The 21,661-nt window shown below is 51.1% G+C and overlaps 1 protein-coding gene and 1 long non-coding RNA gene across 3 annotated transcripts; one reads left to right on the top strand and one right to left on the bottom strand.

Moving 5' to 3' along the window:
- Positions 1–1,564: 1,564 nt before the first annotated feature.
- Positions 1,565–4,190, bottom strand: FOXG1 (forkhead box G1). The gene has a single exon (XM_005444143.3). The coding sequence runs from the start codon at positions 3,954–3,956 to the stop codon at positions 2,574–2,576; it is 1,383 nt and encodes a 460-aa protein (XP_005444200.2). The 5' UTR covers positions 3,957–4,190; the 3' UTR covers positions 1,565–2,573.
- Positions 4,191–4,722: 532 nt separating this feature from the next.
- On the top strand, positions 4,723–14,595 carry LOC102049893 (uncharacterized). 2 transcript variants are annotated; one of them, XR_008733390.1, is made up of 3 exons: positions 4,723–4,915; positions 6,379–6,518; positions 14,385–14,595. It is a non-coding gene; the product is annotated as an uncharacterized LOC102049893 (long non-coding RNA). The 2 variants fall into 2 exon arrangements; XR_008733389.1 differs by lacking the exon at positions 14,385–14,595 and adding an exon at positions 7,636–8,205.
- The last annotated feature ends 7,066 nt before the right edge of the window (positions 14,596–21,661 follow it).

Here is a 21,661-nt window from a genome sequence, read left to right as displayed (position 1 = left end):
TCAGCATGACAAATATTCTCTTTACCAGAATTCAGATTTTCTATTGCTTCCTTATTCACCACACCCCCCCCGGCATTTTCCCCCTCATTTTCTTTTTCCTCCTCTTTTCTGTCTTTCTAAGATCAGCTCTTTAAAGTGTGTGCGATAACATCTCCGACCTAGAGATTATTTTTCATCGGGCCTATTGTGAGCAGCTGCCAGCTTATTGCGCTGCTGCAAAGCCCGGTTCAGGCGACACAAACGTAACAAATGAACAACTTGTCCTCTGCGGACTCACCGCGGGATCCAATTAGTTCCTAAACCTTTTGCACAAGTTTTCTAATTATTTTCAAGAGTCGCGGCTTTTACAGGCTTCCCTAAACTCATCAAGAAACCAATTCTTTTTAGGATTAAATGCTTCTTAAAATTAGTCGTAACGTTGCTCCCTTAAAACTCATGGATGGATTCTCCGGGAGCTTGCTCACGGAGGCTGGCGTGGGTTAGTGGGCTCCAGCGAGCACCACCAGCACCAGGCAGGGAGCGGAGCACAGCTCCAGCGCAAAACTTTAAACGTAAGTGCATCCACACAGGTTTGGGGGTTTTGGGTTTGGGTTTTTTGAGCTCTCCCCACCCCCACCAAAAAAAAAACCAAAACAAAAAACCCAAAAAACACCACAGAAACCCCACACGTTTACACATCGGTATGCGAGCCCGGCCGTCACGTGACCCCGCAGCCCTCCGCCTCAGCGCGATGCGCTGCGACTTCACCTCGCGCTGCGCGGCTCCTTCCCCGCCCGGGGGGCGAGGGGGGCACGGCGAGGCTCCGGCCGAGCAGCGATCGCCACTTTCACAACACATCAAGCCAAAGTGTTTGCAGCATTAGAAGTATATAAACGCATAGAGCTATAGATACTTCCGGACCGGTGGTCTTTTACGAGAATTGTATTATATACACATGGGTACCACAGTTTGCTAAATTTGATCAAATGGTTATATGAAAGGTAACGTGTGTGTGCATATCCACACACATATGCACTCATAGTTCATGTATCTCCAGTTATCACCAAGCCGAATTTAATTTCTTTCAGAAGAAGAATTCCTTGACTGCGTATCAGAGCTTGCAAGAACAACACGTATCTATGTAACAACGCACCTTGTTTTTTCCCTAATGTGTGCATATATACTCCCATTTTATACGTATGTATATATATATATATGTATATACATACACGTACGCAATTTTAAGCACGGTCAGCGTAAGGCAGCATTTTTAGCAAGACCCCCTACCTCGTACTAACAATTTTTAAGCAGACCTGATAAGAGTTCTGCCCCAAAACAGACATCACAATAGTGGCCGTGGTGCTCAATTAAATGCCCTGATCCTTTACGTTTGAAAATACTGCTGTTAAAGGCAATACGATCAGAGGGGGGAGCGGGGTGGGGGGTGAGGGGGGGTGTGTGAGAGGAGCCTGTGAAAGATGGTGGGCTGCTGTAATAAGCAGCGCCCTGATCTCCCTGTAACTTTACAGCCTCTGGCATATTAATTTTAGTTAATAAAAGAGACAAAAAAACTATCAAGTATATATGAATTTAGCCTATTTTTTTATTTCTGTGTGTTCATAGTAAACATTTTTGTAAGTGACAAACACGGGCATATGACCACAGTATCACAATCAAGAAATTTTAAGACGACATTAACAATCACTCAAATTTATGCGGCATCTGCGCAACACAGGTTACATATTTGCAAGGTTTACCTATAAGTACAATAGGTATTAACATTTTACTACATTTAGAAAAAAAAATAAAGGTGACCTGTTAGTGACCACATACATCAAAATATACACAACACAAACTGAAGGCAATCATTAATTTTGTCCCCTTCTGATTCATTTGAACGGGCAGTGCTGCAAACTGAAATAATGTTGCTGTTTTTTAAATTACTCCATACACTGAGTGCATTTTCTAAAACCCAATCTTTGGTCTAAAAGTAAACAAACGAACAAACAAACAAAAAAAAAAAAAAAAAAAAGAACCCAAAAAAGCAGTTCGGTAAAGAAAAGGATAAAATAGTAAATGGCCAAAATGTAGTTCTTGGGCGTCTTTCAGTATTAATTCTGCTTAAATACAAATTACGTTTAAAGTTTTTTCTATTTTTCGTAAATTTAGTGTTGGTTTGGTTTTGTTTTTGCTTTTTCTTTTTTTTTTTTCCCAAGGTCTGCACCCACCGACATATCCATGATAACTTATAATACTGCAAACATGGAGAATCTGGCGGCTTTTAGTGATAGACTTCTCATATTTGAATAAAAAAATCGCAAAAGCAGTCACTATTTAGATACACATTCTACTATAATTTTGTCTTCCAAACTTCATAGTCTACAATGTAATCTCCCCACATTGCACCTTGCTGACACTCCTCACCTTAGTGGAATAATAAACAACCCTAAAGACTGAACAAACGTACAGAAAATGGGGGACTTAATAAAAAATACCTGGACTTTTTTGTTTTGCTTTTTTTTTTTCTCCTTTTAATTATCATTTACAATGCAAATGTGTGTAAAATGTTCACTTACAGTCTGATCCCATGGATGTTAATGTATTAAAGGGTTTGAAGAAGACCCCTGATTTTGATGTGTGAAATAATCAGAAAGTCCTCCGGAAAGTCCCGTTGTAAAACTTGGCAAAGAAGGTCTTAAGGACTCACAGGGGAGAGTGGAGGGCGCCTGTGGCGACGTGGAGGAGGCGGCTGCCCTGGCCGTCATTGAAGTGCTGCTTTGAGAAGTCATTGAAGGGTGAGGAACATGGGGAAAAAAGTAACTCGTCTGTCCTGCTAGGAGGTTTACAGAGCAGGGGTTTAGGGAATAGGTGCCGGAGCAGGGAACTGACAAGCCACACGGCACTGAGGCGGCCAGAGCTGCTGCTGTGAGGTGATGAGTGGCATAAGGTATCTCTCCATTGACTAGTCTATCAACACTTAACCCATTAGACGTGGAAAAGGAGTGGTTGTTTCCCAAGGAGTTTTGAGTCAACACTGAGCTGTAGGGCATGGGGTGGCTGGGGTAGGCGGACGTGGTCCCATTGTAACTCAAAGTGCTGCTGGCCCGGGGGTGGTGCAGGGAGAGGAAGGGGGACATAGGCCAGTACAAGGATCCTGCCCTATCCATGAATGTCAGTCCGGTGGAGGTGAGCCGGGCGCCCCGCTTGAAGGCCAGCTTGGCCCGCGAGGTGGTGGAGCGCCGGCGGAGCTTGCCGGTGGTACCCCCGATGAAGACGTCGTCGCTGGAGGGGTCCAGCATCCAGTAGTTCCCTTTGCCCGGGTCGTCGTAGTGGCGGGGCACCTTGACGAAGCACTTATTGAGCGAGAGGTTGTGGCGGATGGAGTTCTGCCAGCCCTGCTTGTTCTCCCGGTAGTAGGGGAAGTTCTTCATGATGAACTCGTAGATGCCGTTGAGCGTGAGGCGCTTCTCGGGGCTCTGCCGGATGGCCATCATGATGAGCGCGTTGTAGCTGAACGGCGGCTTCTCGTACTTGCCGTTCTTCTTCTCCCCCTCCTTCCCGCTCTCCCCGTCCTTGGCCCCCTCCACCGCCCCCTTCTTCTCCTCCGCCGCCTTCTCCTTCTCCTCCAGCTCCGCCGCCGCCGCCGCCGCCGCGCCCGCGTCGCCTTTGCCCGCCAGCATGTCCGCCTTGGCCACCTCCAGGGCGCCGGAGGCGGCGGCGGCGGCGGGGGGCGGCAGGAGGAGCTGGCCCTTCTCCTCGTCCTCCTCCTCGGCCGCGGCCGCTCGCTGGGGCTGCTGCGGCGGCGGGTGGTGGTGGTGGTGGTGGTGGTGGTGATGGTGGTGGGGGTGGTGGCTGTTGTGGTGGCTGTGGCTGCTGTGGTTGTTGTCGCTCTGGACGGCTTCGGGCACCAGGCTGTTTATGCTAAAGGAGGATTTCGGCAGCATTTTCACTTCCTTCCTATCTCCCATGTCCAACATCACACACTAGTCTGAGGGGGAAAGTTGCAGCGGCCGAGGGAGCAGCGCGCGGGGCGGCGGCGGAGGCGGCGGCGGCGGCGGCCGAGGCGGCGGCACCACCGGCGGCGGCGGCAGCGCAGTTGGACCGCAGTCTCAAGCGCTGGCAAGTCATGTAGCAAGGACAGGAACCGCCGGGGAGGGAAAAAAATAATAGTAATAATAATCACCAATCAGATAAAATCAAACCGAGTCAGAGCGGAGGAAAAAAAAAAAAAAAGAGAAAAAAGGGGAAAAAAACCCTCTGAAAACCCAACAACAACAACAAAAAAAAAACCAACACACAAACACACACAAAAAAAAAAACCCCAACAAAAAAAAAAAAAAAAACAACTACTTCATGGTGCCTGGTTCCCCCGGCAAGGCAGAGCAGGGGGGAGGAAGGAGCAGCCGCAGCCGCGGGTCGGCGAGGAGCGAGCGGAGACGGGCTATACAGACCGCCCTGGCCGCAATTAATTTCAGAGCTGCAGACACGCACCGGGGCTGTAAAAAATTTTTTGGTTTAACCTTTCCCACCGGCCGCCCAATCAGCGACGCCGGCGTGCCCGCGCGTCTGCCCGCCCGCCGGCCAATGGCGGCCCGCCGCCCCGCCCCTCTCCGCGCCCGCCCGTCGTCGCCCCGCCCCGCGCCGCCGCCGCGGCTCCCGAGGCGCAGGGATACTGGCGCAGGGGCGCATCACCGCGGCGGTTTGCGCGCCCCCCCCCCACACCCCTGCCCCCCCGAGCGCCGCTCCGAGCACAAATCCCCTCACGCCAAACAAACGGCGTCCGTCCCACGGCGGCGGGCCTGGCCGGTTTTCCTACTTTGTAGCTTCTCCGGTGGACGAAAGTTGCCCCGTCCCTCTTTGCCCCCTCCTCTGGCGGCGGAGGAGGCGGGGTGGGAGGCCGGGTGGGTGAGGAGGCCGCGGCGCACCGGCGGCGGAGGTACTACTTTGCGGATCTCGCCGAAGTCACTCGGCGAGTTTATTTTTTCTAGGCCCCGGTGCGGTTATTTCTGTTTATTGTTTTACCAAGAGAGCGAGAAAAAAATAACCAGCTGGAGGGGACGCAGGCGGCGGGGCGGGCCTCCGCCGCCAGGGGCCCGGTAGCGGCCCGGGGCCGGGCGGGGGGAGGCCGCGCTGCCCGCGGCCTGCCGGGGAAGACGGCCCGTTCCGGCCCGCTGGGCCCGTGCCTGCCGCGCTGCGGAATGTGAGTTGGAAGGCACGGACGGAAGCGACCGAACCCCTCCTCCCTCCTCTTCTCCGCTCGCTCCGCGCCTCCGGCGGCCGGGCCCAGGGCCAGGCCGTCCGTCCACGCTTCCCTGCCCGCCGCTCTCGCCCCTGCCCCGCGCAGCTCCCGCTCGCCCGCCGCCGCCCCTGCGCGGCCGCCGGAGCAAGGCGCGGGCCGTCGGGCTCCTTCCTTCTCCTCCTCTGCGCTGCCGGGTGGTTTCGGCCAGAAACGCGCAGGCCGCGTGTCAGGTGTAAAAAACCGAAATAAATTATATTAATAACCCATTAAATATATATATGGCGATTTTTTGCCGCCCTCCCCCGCCGGCCCGGCCCGGCCCGCGGCGCCTGGCCACGGGGTTTCGGTTCCGCGGGGTTTAGCCTTGCGGGGGCAGGGGAGAGGGCGGGGGGCAGCGGTGCGGCCGCTCCCGGGGCAGATGGAAGGGTCTGGAGCCGCCGCCGTCTGACTGGCGTCCCTCATATACACAGGGAGGCAGGGGCACGGGCTCGGGGGTACAGTTTCCCGGGACTAAGGAACTGGGTCTTAATCGTTCACATCGTATCGTGTCTTAGTGTGAGCGTGGGGGGGGGGGGGGGGGGGAGGATCAGCCCTGAAACAAAGCGAAATAAATCGCGCAGCTTCCTTACTCGGGAAGTACAAGGGGACATGTAACGGAGAGAGAGCCTGCTGATCACATTCAGAGGAAAGCTGTAGGCAAAGGCAACGTACAGCGCCGCGTTAAGCTACCTAAAGTTTACGTTTGTGCTGTAGGAAAAGATGTTCCGTAGAAATAACACGTGCGGCTCAACCCCGGCTAAAACAATTTATCCCGGGGAAATTCCGGTTAGAGCTCAGTGCGGCAAACGTGGTTGTGTGTAGACGTGCGTTTTATATATATGTTTGTGTATGTGATGTGTGTGTGTGTGAGGGAGGGAGAGCGACTGTGTGAGAGAGAGTAAATAACGAGGACAATTACAGTGGACTGGTAATAAACAATTGCAATTGGGAATGGCATGAACTCTGTGCATTGGATTAACCTCGAATGACCTTACCACAATTGTATTTATTTATCCAATTTCATAACAGGTTGCTACTGAAAAAAAAAAAAAAAACAGATAAAAGTCAATGATCAACCACGCTTTTTTCTTTTTTCTTTTTTTTTTTTTTCTTTTTTTAAGAAATGCGGGTTAAAAAAAATCATGTCAATTTCTAATTATTTCATTGCTCAACACTGAAGTCAATGTATGGGAATTCTCGAGGAAAAGTGCGATGTGGAGGATATGACTTGACTCTACCATGGCAAGGGGTAAGAGGAAAGGTAAGATCCCTGCATATTATTATGATTATGATGATCATTAACTAATATGTGTCATTATGGTGCAGTAGGATCCCATTAGGGTGGCTGGGCCCAGTGCATTTTCCTACTCGGTCTAGCATGTAATGATTCGGTGTAACCGGATTCTTGAGAAAGGACAGGTTACGTAAACATTTACTGATGTGGAGTAACTATACTATTTGTACTCTGATATGCAGGAAGGAAAGTGTTGATTAACACAGAAGAAAAAAAAAGCGAAATTAGCTGATTGCATGCTCATAAGTGCAAGCTGTCATTGAACTGCTTTTAAAATAGACACAGCTGGGTGTTTGTGTTGAAAAATTTCTTGTGTTTTTGCTAATACTGAAATAAGCATGATTTTGTATACCAAACATTTTCAGATCATTAAAATTTGTAATCTGTGCTGGTTTTAAACACAAAGAAAAGAAACAGATTCATTTCGCTGTAAAATTTGCTGATATTATATTAACTCAATCAGGTCTGTACAAATGGTGTATTGTGCCTTATCAAATCTCTTTGATCCATTTAATACACAAAGTGCCAAACGTGTGTATTGTTTGTTAACATTGAACGTTTTATTCAAATCCCAGTTCTGCAGCGAACTGGAGGAGTTCTCGTTTAATGTAACACTGACATTGCCTGTTGAAATTTTAATGCATTGAGGTGTTTCTTAGGTCAAAGCTGAGTTTACTTCGCGCTGTGATCAGGCATGAAAATGTAGCGGGGAAGAAAATAAACTTTTTATCTTTTACATTTCTAAGCAAAGGGCTAACACCAAAAGAAGCATGCTTTTAAAAACGTTCGATGGTCTAGATTTAACATGCAGTCCTTTGTCATGGGTGCAGAATAAAGCTCTATGCACAAACTTAGGATTTATATTATTTTTTTTTAATGCCCTGGATATACAGTTCTACCAAAAAAGGAAATGTCGTGTCCAATATGTAGTACATATCTTTCTAAGCCCATGAAGATTAATGCACTGTTTACAGACAGAAAAGGATATGTAAGAGAAGCCACATCAATTATTATTTCTGCTGGACTGTAACTTTGAAGTCCCTCTTTTTTTTTTTTTTTTTTTTTTTTTTTTTTCCTTCCGCAGAAAATTCTCAGTTTATAAAACTGGAGATACTTACTTTGGGAATGCAGGAGTCTTGCTCTAATGCCAGTTCTTCCCTGAGCTCTGCCCTGGCCACGACTCCCATTCACTTCAGTGGCAGCTTTGTGCGTCGTCGCCCTGTGTGAGCGGCTGGTTTGACCCCTCAACTCTGGCTAAATGCAAATTCTTATAAGAAGATCCCTCACGGCACCACTTTCTAACAGGGAAGTTTTTGTGGGGTGTCTGAAGAAGAAGCTTGTGCGTGGAACAGAAGGGCACGGCCCCAACCCTGCGAAACAGGGGTGGGTGTGCAGAGGGGACCCGGGTCTGCGGAGCGTGGATGCTCCCTCACCTGCGCGCTCGCCTGCGGTGCGGGCCCGCCGCACTGTGCTGAGGGGATGGGCTGAGAGTGTCCGACTCCGGGTCAGCACGGGGGTGAAGAGCTGAGCTGAAACGTCCTGCTTGTAGTGCCATTCAACAGCGATCTCCGAGCATTTTCTTGGGTATAAGTCGTAGAGATAGTGTTTCAACCGCATACTTCACCCTCCCCCCGCTTTTTTTTAAGTTGGGTTTTTTTTTCATTAAAGGCCAAAGGAAAAACAGACCCTCTCCACTGTAAGCTCAATGGATATAGCATACCCCCCGCCACTCCCCAGCTCCAGCCTTCAATCCCCCTTCACACGGGTATAGCGGCTCTGTACTCGCAGGCTCTTTCAAAGGGTTAAGCTGCTAAAATGTACTGACAGCTTAAGAAATGAATGAGGTTTTTTTTCAGCCCTGAAGAAAGGGTATTTAATAACCACGCTTCGATGGCATCGTGCTTCCATGAAACGAGTTGGGACACTTTGGTCTAACAGTCAGTAATATCACATTCGGTACAGTAAATGCCTGGGTGTACGCATATATAATTCTATTCCCCCTTGACTCTAAGATTGCCTTATTTATTCCAGGTTACCTGGGCAATTAAGGTAAGGGCTGCTCAGCAGACACTGATACCCTGCTGCTAAGGCATGGCGAATGGGGACAGAGCGGTGCGCTAACAAAGAGAAAAAGGTAGTCAAACATTTTGAAGAGGGGTGAATGGCACTGAAGTTGGAGGGAAGGATGAATGGAGGCAAAGAGAGAGAGGAAGAAGCATTTAACAGTCCACCCTTCTATCCGCATTTGTAGATTTAAGTTTGGGTGTCCGTCTCAAGCCAATTTACAGTTAATCTTCAACAGCTGGTACTGGTGCTAACGTTTAGTGATTAGAAGTTAGTCTGTTTAGCATGCTGTATCCTTCTTCCTTGGGTTTTGGTTACAGGTTATACGATTAGGATTGCGAGAACAGTAGTGAACTAAACTTCCCAGTAAGAGGTCTTCACACCAGGGAAGTGTTACTTTGCTGCAGCAGCCCTGCCTCGTCAGTCATTAGGAAGCTGCAGGTTGTCAGAGGCTTCTCTTGCGCGCACACACGCGCAGACACACACACGCACACACACAAAACCACAGCACTAAAACTAAATTAAGAAGCCGATGATTAAGACAAGCGTCTACGAGGCCTGTCATTTCAGCATCCTTCCATCATAACATTGTGGCACCGAGAAATTTGGTTGAAAACCCCGGAAAAAATGTCTATGGGAGAGCCTCGTGTTTGAGATAGCATAAATGTTAACATAAAATATAGACTGGGGACTGCCTCGGATGCAAGAGAGTATTCCGCCGAGGAAAGGAGCACTGCAGAGACCTGGGGCTATCCGCTCGCTCGCGAAACTCTGGTAAGTATCTCTCCCTTCTATTGCAGCAGGTACGCAGGCAGTGTGTGACTGGAACTGGACCGGGTTTGAAATCCGCAGCTCTGTTCCCTTCGCAGACTTCGGGGAACTCCCCCTAAAGATAGATCTGTAATGAAAAGTCCCTACTGGATGACTAATGGTTATTGGCACTCGGTGCCCCTTTAAGGAGAGCAGCACATCTTGTGCCGAAGACCTTGCAAGCACCCTTTAAATACAAACATTTTAAGTCCCCCTCCCATGCATCCCCACCCGTTGTTTTCGGGCTAGTTGTGTTGCATCTCCTCTCCCCCCTCTCCTTTAAGCTCTCTAGTCTTCCCTCCCCCCACCCCCATTCAGAACTAATTGCTCAGTTGCTTAAATGTTTCAAGAAGAGCGAAATTTCTCCATCCGATGATCTTTTGAGAAGCTGCACTGTACCATAAAGAACAGCCAGCGGGGCACTGTCTACCTTTGAGAAGCCTGCTCAGCTAGGGGAGAGGTAGGGTTCAAACAACGACGTTAACCAACTAGGTGCAAAGAATTCCCCTCCTGTTGAACTTTAGGAAGTTTCTTGGACGGGCAGAGGTTGGACGGAGAACGTGGAAAGGGGGAAACATGGCTGTAGGGGCCAGAAAGCTTTGCGGATGTAGTGAGCCTAAGACAAGATAGAACAGTGACAGAAAGAGATCCCAGTAAACATTGGAGTATACATTTCCCACGGCGGCTGCGCTGGGTGGAGAGGTCTGAATTAAATCGCCTTAATTAAAAGCTGAAGATTTTATTTATTTGTTCCTGTAGCTGCAGGATATCATCCACAGAAAGCCTATCTGGAAAGTGTAGAGCATCCGCTAGGTTTGGTGTGTTGAGCTGCCACTGCCAGAGTTTCTCAGAACGGGGTATTGTTACACTCGCTGCCAACTCGAACATTAAGACGTGCGGTGGTTTAGGTCCTAAATGTGGATATTATTTTATATGCCACCGTGCGTAAGAAAGCCATCACACCTGCCTAGGTAATAGGTGTCCCTGTGTCACAAAAGCTCTCCCTAATTCAGGAATGAAACAGAAAATTAAAATATCCCTAAAGAATTATCCACAGAATTATGCAGACGACGGTAAAAAAGTGCAGGGGGTGGGATGGACAAGTTAAAAACTTTGTACTGTTCTCAGGGTTTAAATACATGATTTTATTTTCTTCTGTGTTTACTGTTAAAACATTCTTGGCCAACAGAGTGCTTTTGCCTGAATTATCAGATTGAATTGAAGAATCGTGAAATAAAATACAGGGAAAGAGAAAGACGGGTGTGTGTGTGTGGGGAGGGGGTGGCGGTGGAAACAAACACCACCAAAACCCACAACAACCATCATCATCAACAACAAAAAACACAAAAAAACCCCCACCCCAAACCAAGTAGTGCTTGAAGACAACTTCTAGCTGATCGTTGGCTCATAAGAAACTGTTGCTGGAATATTTTCATGGTGGTGTTCTAAAGCTCTTTAGCCTCTTACAAACGTAATCTTTGGCAAATGACACGTATATCTGGTTTTGCAGTTTTTCGGTAACTCAACAGAAAAGACGCCCCCTCCCCCCCCCCCCCTCCCCCCCGCCCTTCTCCCCTTCCCCAGCACAGGGGCAGACGCAGTCTCTCTCCCGGTGCTGTCTCACCCCGGCGCTCCGCAAAAGGCAGCGGGGCGCGGGGTGCCCGTCGGTCCGCCCGCCCTACCTGCCCGCGCCCGCCTGCCGCCCGCCCGCCGCAGCCCTTTCCCCGCACCGCACCTCCACCGCACCCATCGGCTCAGCGCAATCTGGGGCTCGGAGAGATCAGCTGCGGATCCAATTTTTAGGGCCTACAAAAAGCGCAATACCTCCCCCTTCCCTCCCCCCCACCCCCCCCCCCCCCCCCCGCCCGGGCCCCCCTTGTAACCATAGCAAAATGCCCGCTGCAGCACAAAAGCCATAAACAACTATACACCCCTCTAGCAGAAGGCGCTCGGCGAGCCGAGGAGCAAAGCCGATTTTAACTTTCTCCGTGCCTGGGGCTCAGGCAGGAGGAGGAGGAGGAGGAGGAGGAGGAGGAGGATGTGCCTGAGCTCGTTCCGGCCGCCGCACGGCAGCGGGGTGACCCGCACTTTGCGGGTGGCGAGGCGGCGGGGCTTGCTCTGCCTTCGAGGAGGCTGCCCGGGTAGCAGACCTTGCTCGCTCCTTGGTCTTCTAGCATGAGTAGGGCTCGCAGGAGTTGCCTCTTTTATGTAGGTTGTTCTGAACACTTTTTATATCGGGCAGGGTGGTCTCCATGTTTTCTTTCTTTCTTAGCGGAGGGAGGGGGGAGTGATGGTAAGGGGCTTGTTGGATGATTATAACCGCTACCACTTATAAATAGGTTTCTTGGGGAAGGGCTGATATCGTACCCTTGATATCAGTGGGTGTGTTCATGTATTATTTTAATATGATATGTCTTTTATACAGAGCTTATTTTCCTCCTCCCTCCCTCCCTCCCCAGCTCCCCCCCTCTCCCCCCCCCCCCCCCCCCCCCCCCGCTTTGTTTCTGGAATTTGTTTCGCTTTTAAAGCACCAGCACAAACAAACAAACACACAAAAATGACTGGCAACAAGTTAAATCCCATTTGTGTCCCTCCCACCGAGCACGGACGGTGCCTCGCTAAAGCCTGGGGTTTGTAGTTTTGCCTCGACAATAATTTGACCAAGAAAGAGGAGCGGCTGCAGGCAGGCTTTCCGTGCACTGACAATGCGGGAGGAAAAACGGTGAAAGAAAGAGTCCTCCCGGGATGCATCTCCTTTGTGTGTTTTCTCCTCTCCATCTTTTAGATGGGGCTCTCACATAGGCTTACACACACACACATACATACACACACACACACACACACACACACACACACAGAGGGGCTGGTTATGTTTCCTAGGGAGTTTTTTAGGCAACAATGTTTATTATAATAGAGCTAGAAACTCCACCGAAATCATGAAACCATGCCGTAGCTCCGGAAACTCCAACAAATAAATAATTTCCATTTGCCTCCTAGCAGAATACTAGCAGAAGATGGCATTACACTGTATCTTCACATTCCTTTAAAAAAATCAAGGGAAGGGTAAAGAAAAGACTCACAAGTCCTTGTACACGCTGGAGTTAATAAAACGATAGTAGTAGATGACATTTTTTTTCCTTCCGAGGCGACCACAAGCTTATTTCTATGGTCATATTAAATAGTGAATGGGCAAAAGCAGAAGCCGTGTTCTACTGAGGGCTGGGACCATGTCCCGCTGAGGCTCCACGACAGGCTTTCCCAGGGAGCCTCCCGGATCCCCGCGCCTTCCCTTCGTTTTACCTTGCAGAACCGCGGAAAAAACATTCGCGCTTGACTGTGCTAAATGCACCTAAAAGATACCTTTTCACGCAATCGCACGGTTTGCAAACGATAGTTTAACTTTATCTGTTGTGCTGGGCACGTGTTTTGTCATATGAAATTAACTTGTGAAAGCCTTTGTATCATTTTTTGATTTGTGTTTGGCGACACCGCAGATCATATCTCATTGCGTTGATGGTTCATACAATTGCTAAATTAAAGGCATGTTTTCGGCTTTGAAAAACAACAACAAAAAAGCAACCCTCTGAGAGCTCATCCTCAGCAAAGCAACCCGAGAAGCAGCATAATAACGCAGCGCAGTATTTTCCGTGCGTGTGCGGTATCTCCATAATTCTGTATCATTTAGCGTCTCTGTTGTCTGTACCTAAAGAGAGTCAGGTCACTCCTGGGCTTCTTACCTATAATCGCCACCTAAAAGAACGTACGGGCAGGGTACAGATAATGGCTCTAATTGCTTGGAGGATTGCAATTGGCGTTGTATTTTTTTCCCCCTCGTGTCTTTACCTATTCTCCCGTGGTAAATATTAGCAACTGAACTGCTTGTCTTGACGTGTTGGTGTGTTTGAGCCCCACGAAGCTCACCGGATCACTGCAATGAAGTGATCAGGCCGTCCTATGCACGTCGCAATTTACTTTTCTCTCCTCATGTTCTGCTTCTCCTCTCAAAGGAGGACACCGCATTGAACCAAGTGTTCTGGTTTGGGCGGTCCTCCGGACTTTCGGATTTTATGTCTAAAGCTTTCAGTATGTTGGGGCTGAAATTATGATTTTCCACATTTCAAAAGGGATGAGGCTCTATTTATAAATGTTACAGAAGGTTTCGTTACTTCAGGAACAACAAAACAGGAATAGAGCTGCAATTTTCAAGAAAATAGGATTTCAAAATATAGAAATAAAAAAAAGTAGCGGAGACGATGTATAATTCAATCAAATTACAGAAAATTGCTTTAAAATTCAGAACAGTAGCGATCCATTATGTCTCTGTTTTATTAGTGACAAGTACAATTACTCTAAAATAAAGAACACTGGTGAATATATAATTGGCTGTAATCATGTTAGTGTTTGAATAAAAATGACGGGGACATTTAACACTTTGACAACAAAATGTTCAGAAACAACTTATTTATTCAAACAGTTTTTATTTGCATCCACGTGAAGGAGAAACACACTTTTGCTTACGATAAATCAAGACTTTTTCACGTTCAACAAATATATGTGTGCATATATATATATAAAGATTATTAATTATTTTATTATCCAAGGCTTAATAAAGTCTCCTGAGTGCGACTGTATTATTATTGATTACTCAGTACCCAAAGGACGCCATCTACAGGAAAAGGTCTTTAGACTTAACACAAACCTAATCACTGTTGATTTAAAAAAAAAATTAAAAAAAAATCAGAGTTAATATTCCTCTATAAACCCAGCTCCGATTTTACCCACAACACCGATCACAATATTTGCTTTGTAATTGCTTCTTGAGATTCACTTTGTTATAATTTGACACGATCTAGGAATCTGTTACAAGGGGCCTTTACTCTGAAATACAGCATTTAAAAAAATACATTGAACTCCAGAAGAAGCACTTTTTCTCCTTCTAAACCGACTCTTTTCCCTCAGGATTGACTTGATCGTCCCTGAAAATGCAGAACAGCCCATGAGATCTCTGCCTTCAAACCAAGCCCGTGGAAGATGCTTGCAAAAGAGCCCTGAAAAAAACCTAACTTGATTGAAGGCAGTTTGTGCAACAATTGTGTCATGGAATACTTAACATTTCTTTAACTTATTTCCTTTTGGATAATGTCAATAAATATCAGCTATGCCAAACGTACTCACATCTATCCTACAACACAGCCTTTGCCCCATAGCTTGGTACTTAAAGATGCCATTTAGCCGCGTTGCTCGTTTCTGAGCCCTTGCTGGGAAACACATCGAAGTAGAAAGTGTGGCCCTTAATATTTTGATCATACAAATACAGACCCGCGGAGATGGCATATGCCCTCCGTGATGTGATTCCAACACCCCAGTTCAAACTACAGAATATAGGAGGAGAGCTAAAGGAAGCTTTCAGGACCATTCCTTCTGCGGGCTTCTGTTTTTTCTTTTCTTTTCTTTTACTTTTCTTTCTTTCTTTCTTTCTTTTTTTTTTTTTTTTTTTTCTGTTTTAATCCCGAACGAAATTTTCTTTTCCTATTTTTATTTCTTATTTATCTTCCCTTTTCGGCAAGTCTCCAAATTTCTGCCTCTGTTGCGTGTGTAGTTGTGTGCTCATAAGGGGGTGGACCCTACCCTGACCGATCCCGACTCCCCTGCGGCGGGGCGCAGCGCAGCCCAGCTACGCCTTCACGGCCGGCTCCCAGGCGTCCCCTACCCCGGCGCGTTTCGCCAGCCCGTGCGGCTCTTGGCTATTAAAGTAGCTCTGGCTTCTTTCTAACTCAGGCCAGAGAGCTGGATGAGCTTGGAAAAATTCAGGGGTGGATTAAACTGGGCAGCGAGTAGTCAAAAGCAGAGGTGCGTTGACACAAAGGCTGAGAAAAATGACTCACGGCGGACCCTCGATTTTGGACCCTCGGTTTTTGCGTTATTTCGGAAACCGGGGACAAAAGCCTGGAAACTATTATTATTTGCGCTCCCACTGAAGTCAACCTCAAAGTTTATACCAAAGGTCTCCCTCTGCCTTCTCACTTCTGGGCATTGACGGTGAATGTCCCAAATGGAGAGGCTGTGTCGCATCCCTGCTTTTAAACTTGAGGGGACCTCAGGAGAGGAGGTTTCCTTCCCTCGGGCCAGCGGCTGCCGCAGGCGCAGCCGGGGCGCGGGAGGTCCCTCCCCGCCGGGAGCCGGGGCGGGGGCGCCCCTCTGCACCCGGAGGTCTGTCATTTCTCGGGTGCCTCGTACCAAACCGCAGATGTCAGCCTTTCCCTACGTGTTCGGGCTGCTAATGCGGGCACTTCACACAACAGAAATGCTCATCTCTGGAGCCTTTCCCAAGGCCCGCAGCCGACTGCGTGCGTCGCCTCTGTGGCAGGCGGCCCCGGGGCCCCGGGCCGGGGAGCTCGGGGTGCCCAGCACTCGGTGCCCAGGGGACCCTGATCCCCTCGGAGCCCAGCACCCCGCAAACGCCCCGGAATCCCCCGGACGCTGCAAACCAGCCGAAGCGCAAACTCCGCGCATCCCCGCGGGGACACGCCGTCGGGGCTCCCAGCGCGACAGCTCCTGTGTGTCTGCCGCAGAGACCCGCTTTTTCGGTGTCATTCACACCAAAATGTCCCTCACCCGGTAGCCCCCCTCCCCTCCCACCGTCGCCAACCGAGGGGAGCCCCGGCGGGGGCCGCAGAAAGCCTTGCCACACCTGCCACCCTCGGGGCTCCCCCCCCCCCCGGCACGCCGTGCCCAGCAGAGGGCGAGGGGCCCCCTCGGGGCCGTGCTGTGCCGACCTGTGCCCGGTGGCCGCCCTGGGCCGGGCGCGGAGGGGTGCGGCGGCGGCGGCCGCCGCGCTCGGCGCCTTCCCGCGGGGCGGGAGCCCGATGCGAACAGCGACGGCGACATCTAGCGGCCAAGGGCAGCCAGCGCCGGCCACGCCGCTGCCCCGCCGAGCGGCGGGAGAGGCCAGCCCGGGGAGGGAGCGCTCCCGGCCCGGCCCAGCCCGGCCCCCGGCCCGGCCCTGGGGACGCATCTCGCACTCCCCCGCCCCGCGGCACGCCGCTTCCCGCTGATTTTCTAAGGATCAGACACCATTGTATGCCCCCCCTCCCCCCTCGGCCCCAAACGCCCCGAAGTTGTCGGTGCAGCGTTGGCGTCGTCAGCACAAACGCGTGCTCCCTCTTCGGGGTGTCCTTTCTGCGTGTTTACTCACACGGGACACTGAGAGAGAAAAAAATAATCTAAACGCTTTTCGCCTTCCCCCCGCCCCAAGGACCTCCATGCAAACGAAGCAGGAAGGCAGGGGTGGCCGTCCCGTCCATCTTCCCCCTGCCAGGCGTCCCCACGGGCCGGCACTGTCCCTGCGTGCACTGCCCCAGCCTGGCGTGGGCACTTCCCCGAGCTGTGAAGAAGCAAAAAAAAAAAAAAAAAGCGATATTGTTGACACTGCTGGGGAAACGAGCTCTTACTATTTAAATCTTAGTGTCAGTTCTCATTAACAGCTCAAGTCATCTTTTCCCTCGGGCAGACCTTGTCTGGTCTATCGACTTAATGGAAAACAAAACACATGTTTGTATTCCATTATTACGGACCTCGTTCCTTGCCTTGCGGAGAGCAGGGCCAGGCTTCGTTTCCATGGTCAGGGGATTCCCGAAGCGACAACGCTTTCCCTTCGTTCCTCCCTCCTGCCCTTCCAGGAAAAGTTACGGATTCCGGCGTCCATCTCCTGCCCTCCCTCATGAATAGGGGCTGCAGCGGTGCCCACCAGCAAAGGCTTTCACTGAAAGCCGCGGAGGCTAAAACGAGCCCAAGGAAAATAGTTACTGGTACGTTCAGCCAAACTTAGGCCAAGCACGGCAGCCCCTGCGGGGAGCCCTGCGGGTGGTTGTGCACAGGTGAGGGGTTCCGCGGCCGGGCGCAGCCGGCCCTCCGCGGGCGCGCACCCTGGGCAATAGCAGGCGACAGGCTGAGAGCTCCGAGCCAACACAAAAACAAACAAGCTCCCCCGACTCTCCCGCCGGGAAGGGGGCTTTGATAAGGAAGCAGGGAAAGTTTTTTAAGAGCTGCAGATGCTTTTTGCAAATGTATTTTGACTCGCCTGTGCAGAGCAAGTTGGTGTTTTTTTTGTTTTGTTTTGTTGGGTCCCCCCCCCCCCCAGAGACAATGGAAGGGGGAGGGTGAGAGTAAGAGCTTTATAAAAGGAAGGAATACGTTTTTCACCCGGCGAAAGCAAGGAGAGGTCCGTAGGAGTGCCGACGTGACCTGAACAAGGGAGAGGATTCTGGTGCAGGGAGAAGGAATGATTCACTGCGCCCCGTGCTCAGCGCCCTCGCCGTTCCAACCGCACGACACTTGAACCTGACAAAAGTAACCGATCGAAACGAGCTGCCTTAACGCTCGCCTCTTTGATCTGCTGAGTAAGACTTTTCCAGCCACCTCCAGCTGTCCCCCCCGCTCCCCGGCCCGCTGCGGGACGCGCAGATCTCAGCGGGGAAGGTGCGAACCGCGCCTGGGCGCTCCCTGCGCGGCTGCGGAGCCGGGCTGCCTCGCCCGGCGCGGCAGGGGGGACCCGGCCCGGGTTCCTCTCCTGCCGGGGGTCCCTCTTTAGCCGGGGGGAGCCTGTCGCCTCGGGCACAGTGAGTAGGGCCCGCAACTTTCCCGCTTTTGAAGCGGCGTTTGCTCTGGAGTGCTTGGCTGTCAATAGACGCTACAGCAGTGACAACAGAGCGTCCTGCAGTCAGAGCGGAGGCTGCCTCTGCACCTTTCCTCTGCAACACACGCCGTCAGCGTTTTAATTCCAGCTCCAAAGGGAACCTGCAATTATGAGTCCCCCTCGTCCCCTCCCGCTCACATTCTCTTGTTTGAAACATTCACTGAGGAAGGTTATTTGGATTGCGAGTGAAATCAAACAGGGAGGGGAGGAAGAAAAAAAACAACAAACCAACCAACAGCCCGTAAACCCTACAACCCAGCAAACCCTTCCATTTGCTATTTACAAAACTCATTGTAATGCTTCACTCGGGCTGTCTGCCTAGCTTAGGGAAATAAATGTGACTGAACCAGAGACAAAGCCGATGCAGCTGTATTTGAATTTCTCAAACACTGTCAAACGTGCTCTTGTCTCATAATTCTCGGGGTTGTTGTTATTATTATGATCATGATACCTAATGTGAACGTAGTCGAAAGAGAGGTGCTTGGCGGCACAGAGACCTCGTTCCGATCGGGAACGTACAGACATTCCTTCAGCAAAAAAGCCAAAGACTCCTTTTCCTTCCTGCTGGAAGCCTTGGCAGATAAACTGAGGAAAACTTGAGACCTGTAATTTCCCTGTTTTTTCTTTTCCTTTTCTCCTTTTTTTTTAATATTTTTTTTTATTCGTTGTTTTTGACATTCCTCGTGTTTCTCCGATTCCCGCAGAGGTGGTGGGCTTGGCTGCCTGGTTCCCCAGATGACAACCCGCTCCGGTAACCCAGCGCTGCCGTCGCGGAGAGCAGAAGACTCCTGGTCTCTGGCAAGGGGAAAGATGTCCGCTGGATGTCACATCCTCGGCGTCATGTCAGCTTCCCCCTCTGGAGGGTTGTTAGGAGCCTGCCGGTGTGTTTGGTTTTACCAGGACTATTACGAAGCAGATCCCTGCCCTCGACTGCTTTGGAGAGGAGGGGGCTCAGGCACACCGGGGCCTCCACAGGAGGTGTCCCTAAGGGGATACCTTGGCGCATTCCCATATATCTCGCCTTAGCTGCCCGGCTTCTGGCGAGGACGGGCCAGCCCTGCCGGCCCCTCCCCAGGCCCCGCCGCGGCTGCGGGGAGCGACCCTCGACGTGGCGGGCGCCGGCCGGCCCAGGCCGGGAGGGACTCCCCGGCTCAGCTCTCGCGGCTTCTCCTCCCGCACCTGCCCCGGCCCCCACCGCCGCCCCGGTGCCGCTCCCTCGGCAAAGCGCCGCCTGTACCCTGGGCTCTGGGGGAAAAATGGGGTGCTGGAGGTGCGGGCTCAGACCTCGCGGGCAGCCTGGGCAGCATCCCCCCGGCCCGCCTTCTGGCTAACCAGCTTCTCCGTTGGCACACTTCTCAGACACCCCTCCCGGGCTTCCCCGTGGGGAAGAGGTCAGGCATCACCCGTGCCCGGCAGGGCATCGCCCCTGCGCGGGGCCATCCCTGCCCCGGAGCCCGCCGCGCTCCTCCGGCGCCCTCGGCGGTTTTCGTTGCGCGGTGTCCTTCAGTCAATAGAAGTAGGGAAATGAAAAGTAATGTGATCAATTATTATTTTTATGCTATATTTATGGACGGGTAGAAGTAATAACAGTTATTTACTTGGTCGAAGCGTTTATTTCACACTTGGTATATTTCCTTATAATCGGAGAACCGACGTGGGAAAAATAAGCACAAATAAAGTGTACGAAAATACGTTTTTAGCAAAAAGCGATCCTTCTCCTGTCTAATTTTCCCGGGTGCGTTTCTTCCTCCTGACATTAATTCAAACCAACGAAAGGGCTAAAAAGGTTAGTCTGTAGCCCCCGAGTCAAGCAAGAAGCAAAATAACAATTTAATTGTCTGATCCCTTCGTAAAAAAATACTTCTCCCCACCCCCCCCACCCCCTTTCCTTCAAGTGGGGGGTAAAGAAGAATCAAAGAGCCAAGCAGCCAGGAGGGCAGGAACCCGGGCGGGTCTCTCGGGGATACAGCCCTGGTACCCCTGACCCCCTCCCCGCTCCCTCCCAGGTCCTGCCGTCCCGTCCCTCCCTTCCCGCCCGGCTGCTGGGTATCGTGTCCCCCTCTCGGAGGGCTGCGGGCTGCTGTAACCCCCCCTGCCCTGCCTTTGTCCCTTTAGAGGCTTGTAAGCTTCTCTAATTTGTTAGCAGCACTTCGGCTGCCGCTCCCCAGCCCCCAGTGCAGGGCGTATGTGTGTGTGTGTGTGTGTGTGTGCGTGTGTGTGTGTGTGTCTAGGGAAATGATGCCAGGGCCAGGGAAATACACACCGCTCTGGGGTTTCACAGCTGTGGCAACAGCGCTTTCATATGCTCATATTGCATAGATCGCATAGATCGCATACATCAGGGTGACCTTAGAGAGGGGAACAAGGGAGGGTGGGGGAGAGGAAAATTAAAAAAGGTACAGTTCTTCCCTGTGTGTCAAGGATTTCAAATAGAATAGTGCTCGATACCAAGGTAACGCTTCCCTATTGCCGGCTCTTGCTTTTCCTTGAATTGCTTCATTTCCCATATTCTAGCTATTTATTTTGTCGCTGGCAACTGTGTGCAACAGTGTCCCAGGTTGGATGAGCCGTGGTAGCAACGAGCAAGTAAAAAAATGACTCTTGGCACAGCCAAGGTGGCCAGCAAACGCTCTACAGAGTTGTATGGCAGCTCAGTTTGTCCCGATGACACGGATCAGCTGGCATCTCCGGCACCTCCGGCCACGGGCCGCTGCACTGAGCTGGCCAGGCTGAGCCAGGGCCATGGCTGTGGCTGTGGCCAGGGATCTGCTGTGGGCTGAGAGTGGGGCTGGGAGCATTCTGGCCAACAAGCCACACTTGTTCACTCCTCTTTCTTCATCATGCCCGCTCCCTCTAGTTGCCCCTCAGGTAAAGCTGACACTTCATATGGACGAAGGCATCTCGCTGCAGGATCTGCCAGGGCAAGAGCAAAAAATCCTGGCGAGGACAGGGCAGCCCATCAGTCCCCCACAGCTGTTATTTTTGGAAACATGCTTTTTTGTATCAGCCTATAAACCCCCTGCGAAACATGCTGTCTCCAGTCTGTTTTGTCTTTTGGGGACAGCAACGTGCTGCCCTTTTCCCTGGCTACCTAGTCTTTGTTCAGTGACTGTGAACAATAAATTGGACAGCATTAGCTGGATTCAGAGCCTTCAGCATCTTCCTCCTTGTTCTGCATTTGGGGCTGTGCCTCAGATAAGGTCCCACCAGCACCAAGAGATACCTGCTGTCAGTGGACTTCAGGGCCCTAACCTTGTGCCCTGTCCCTGAAGGACAGGGGAAAGGGCCAAAGATGAAACTCGGCACTCAGCTGGGCCACCATCCCAGCCCTGCAGATCCCACAGCACAGCCCTCGCTCCCTTCTGCAGCACAGCCTGCTCAGGACTTGAGCATCAGGCATCCCCCAGGGAACCTGCAGGGCTGATGTTGCACAGGCTCTCGGTTTCTCACCCTGCCCTTCCGTCCACCTTTCCACAGTCCAGCAGAGCCAACTGGTCTGGCTGGGCTGTGTGTCCTCTGTTCTCTCAAGGAAGACAGGCTG

This window comes from Falco cherrug, chromosome 7, assembly GCF_023634085.1.
Source record: "Falco cherrug isolate bFalChe1 chromosome 7, bFalChe1.pri, whole genome shotgun sequence".
NCBI classification, from domain to species: domain Eukaryota; kingdom Metazoa; phylum Chordata; class Aves; order Falconiformes; family Falconidae; genus Falco; species Falco cherrug.
This window is presented reverse-complemented; position numbering and strand designations above follow the sequence as displayed.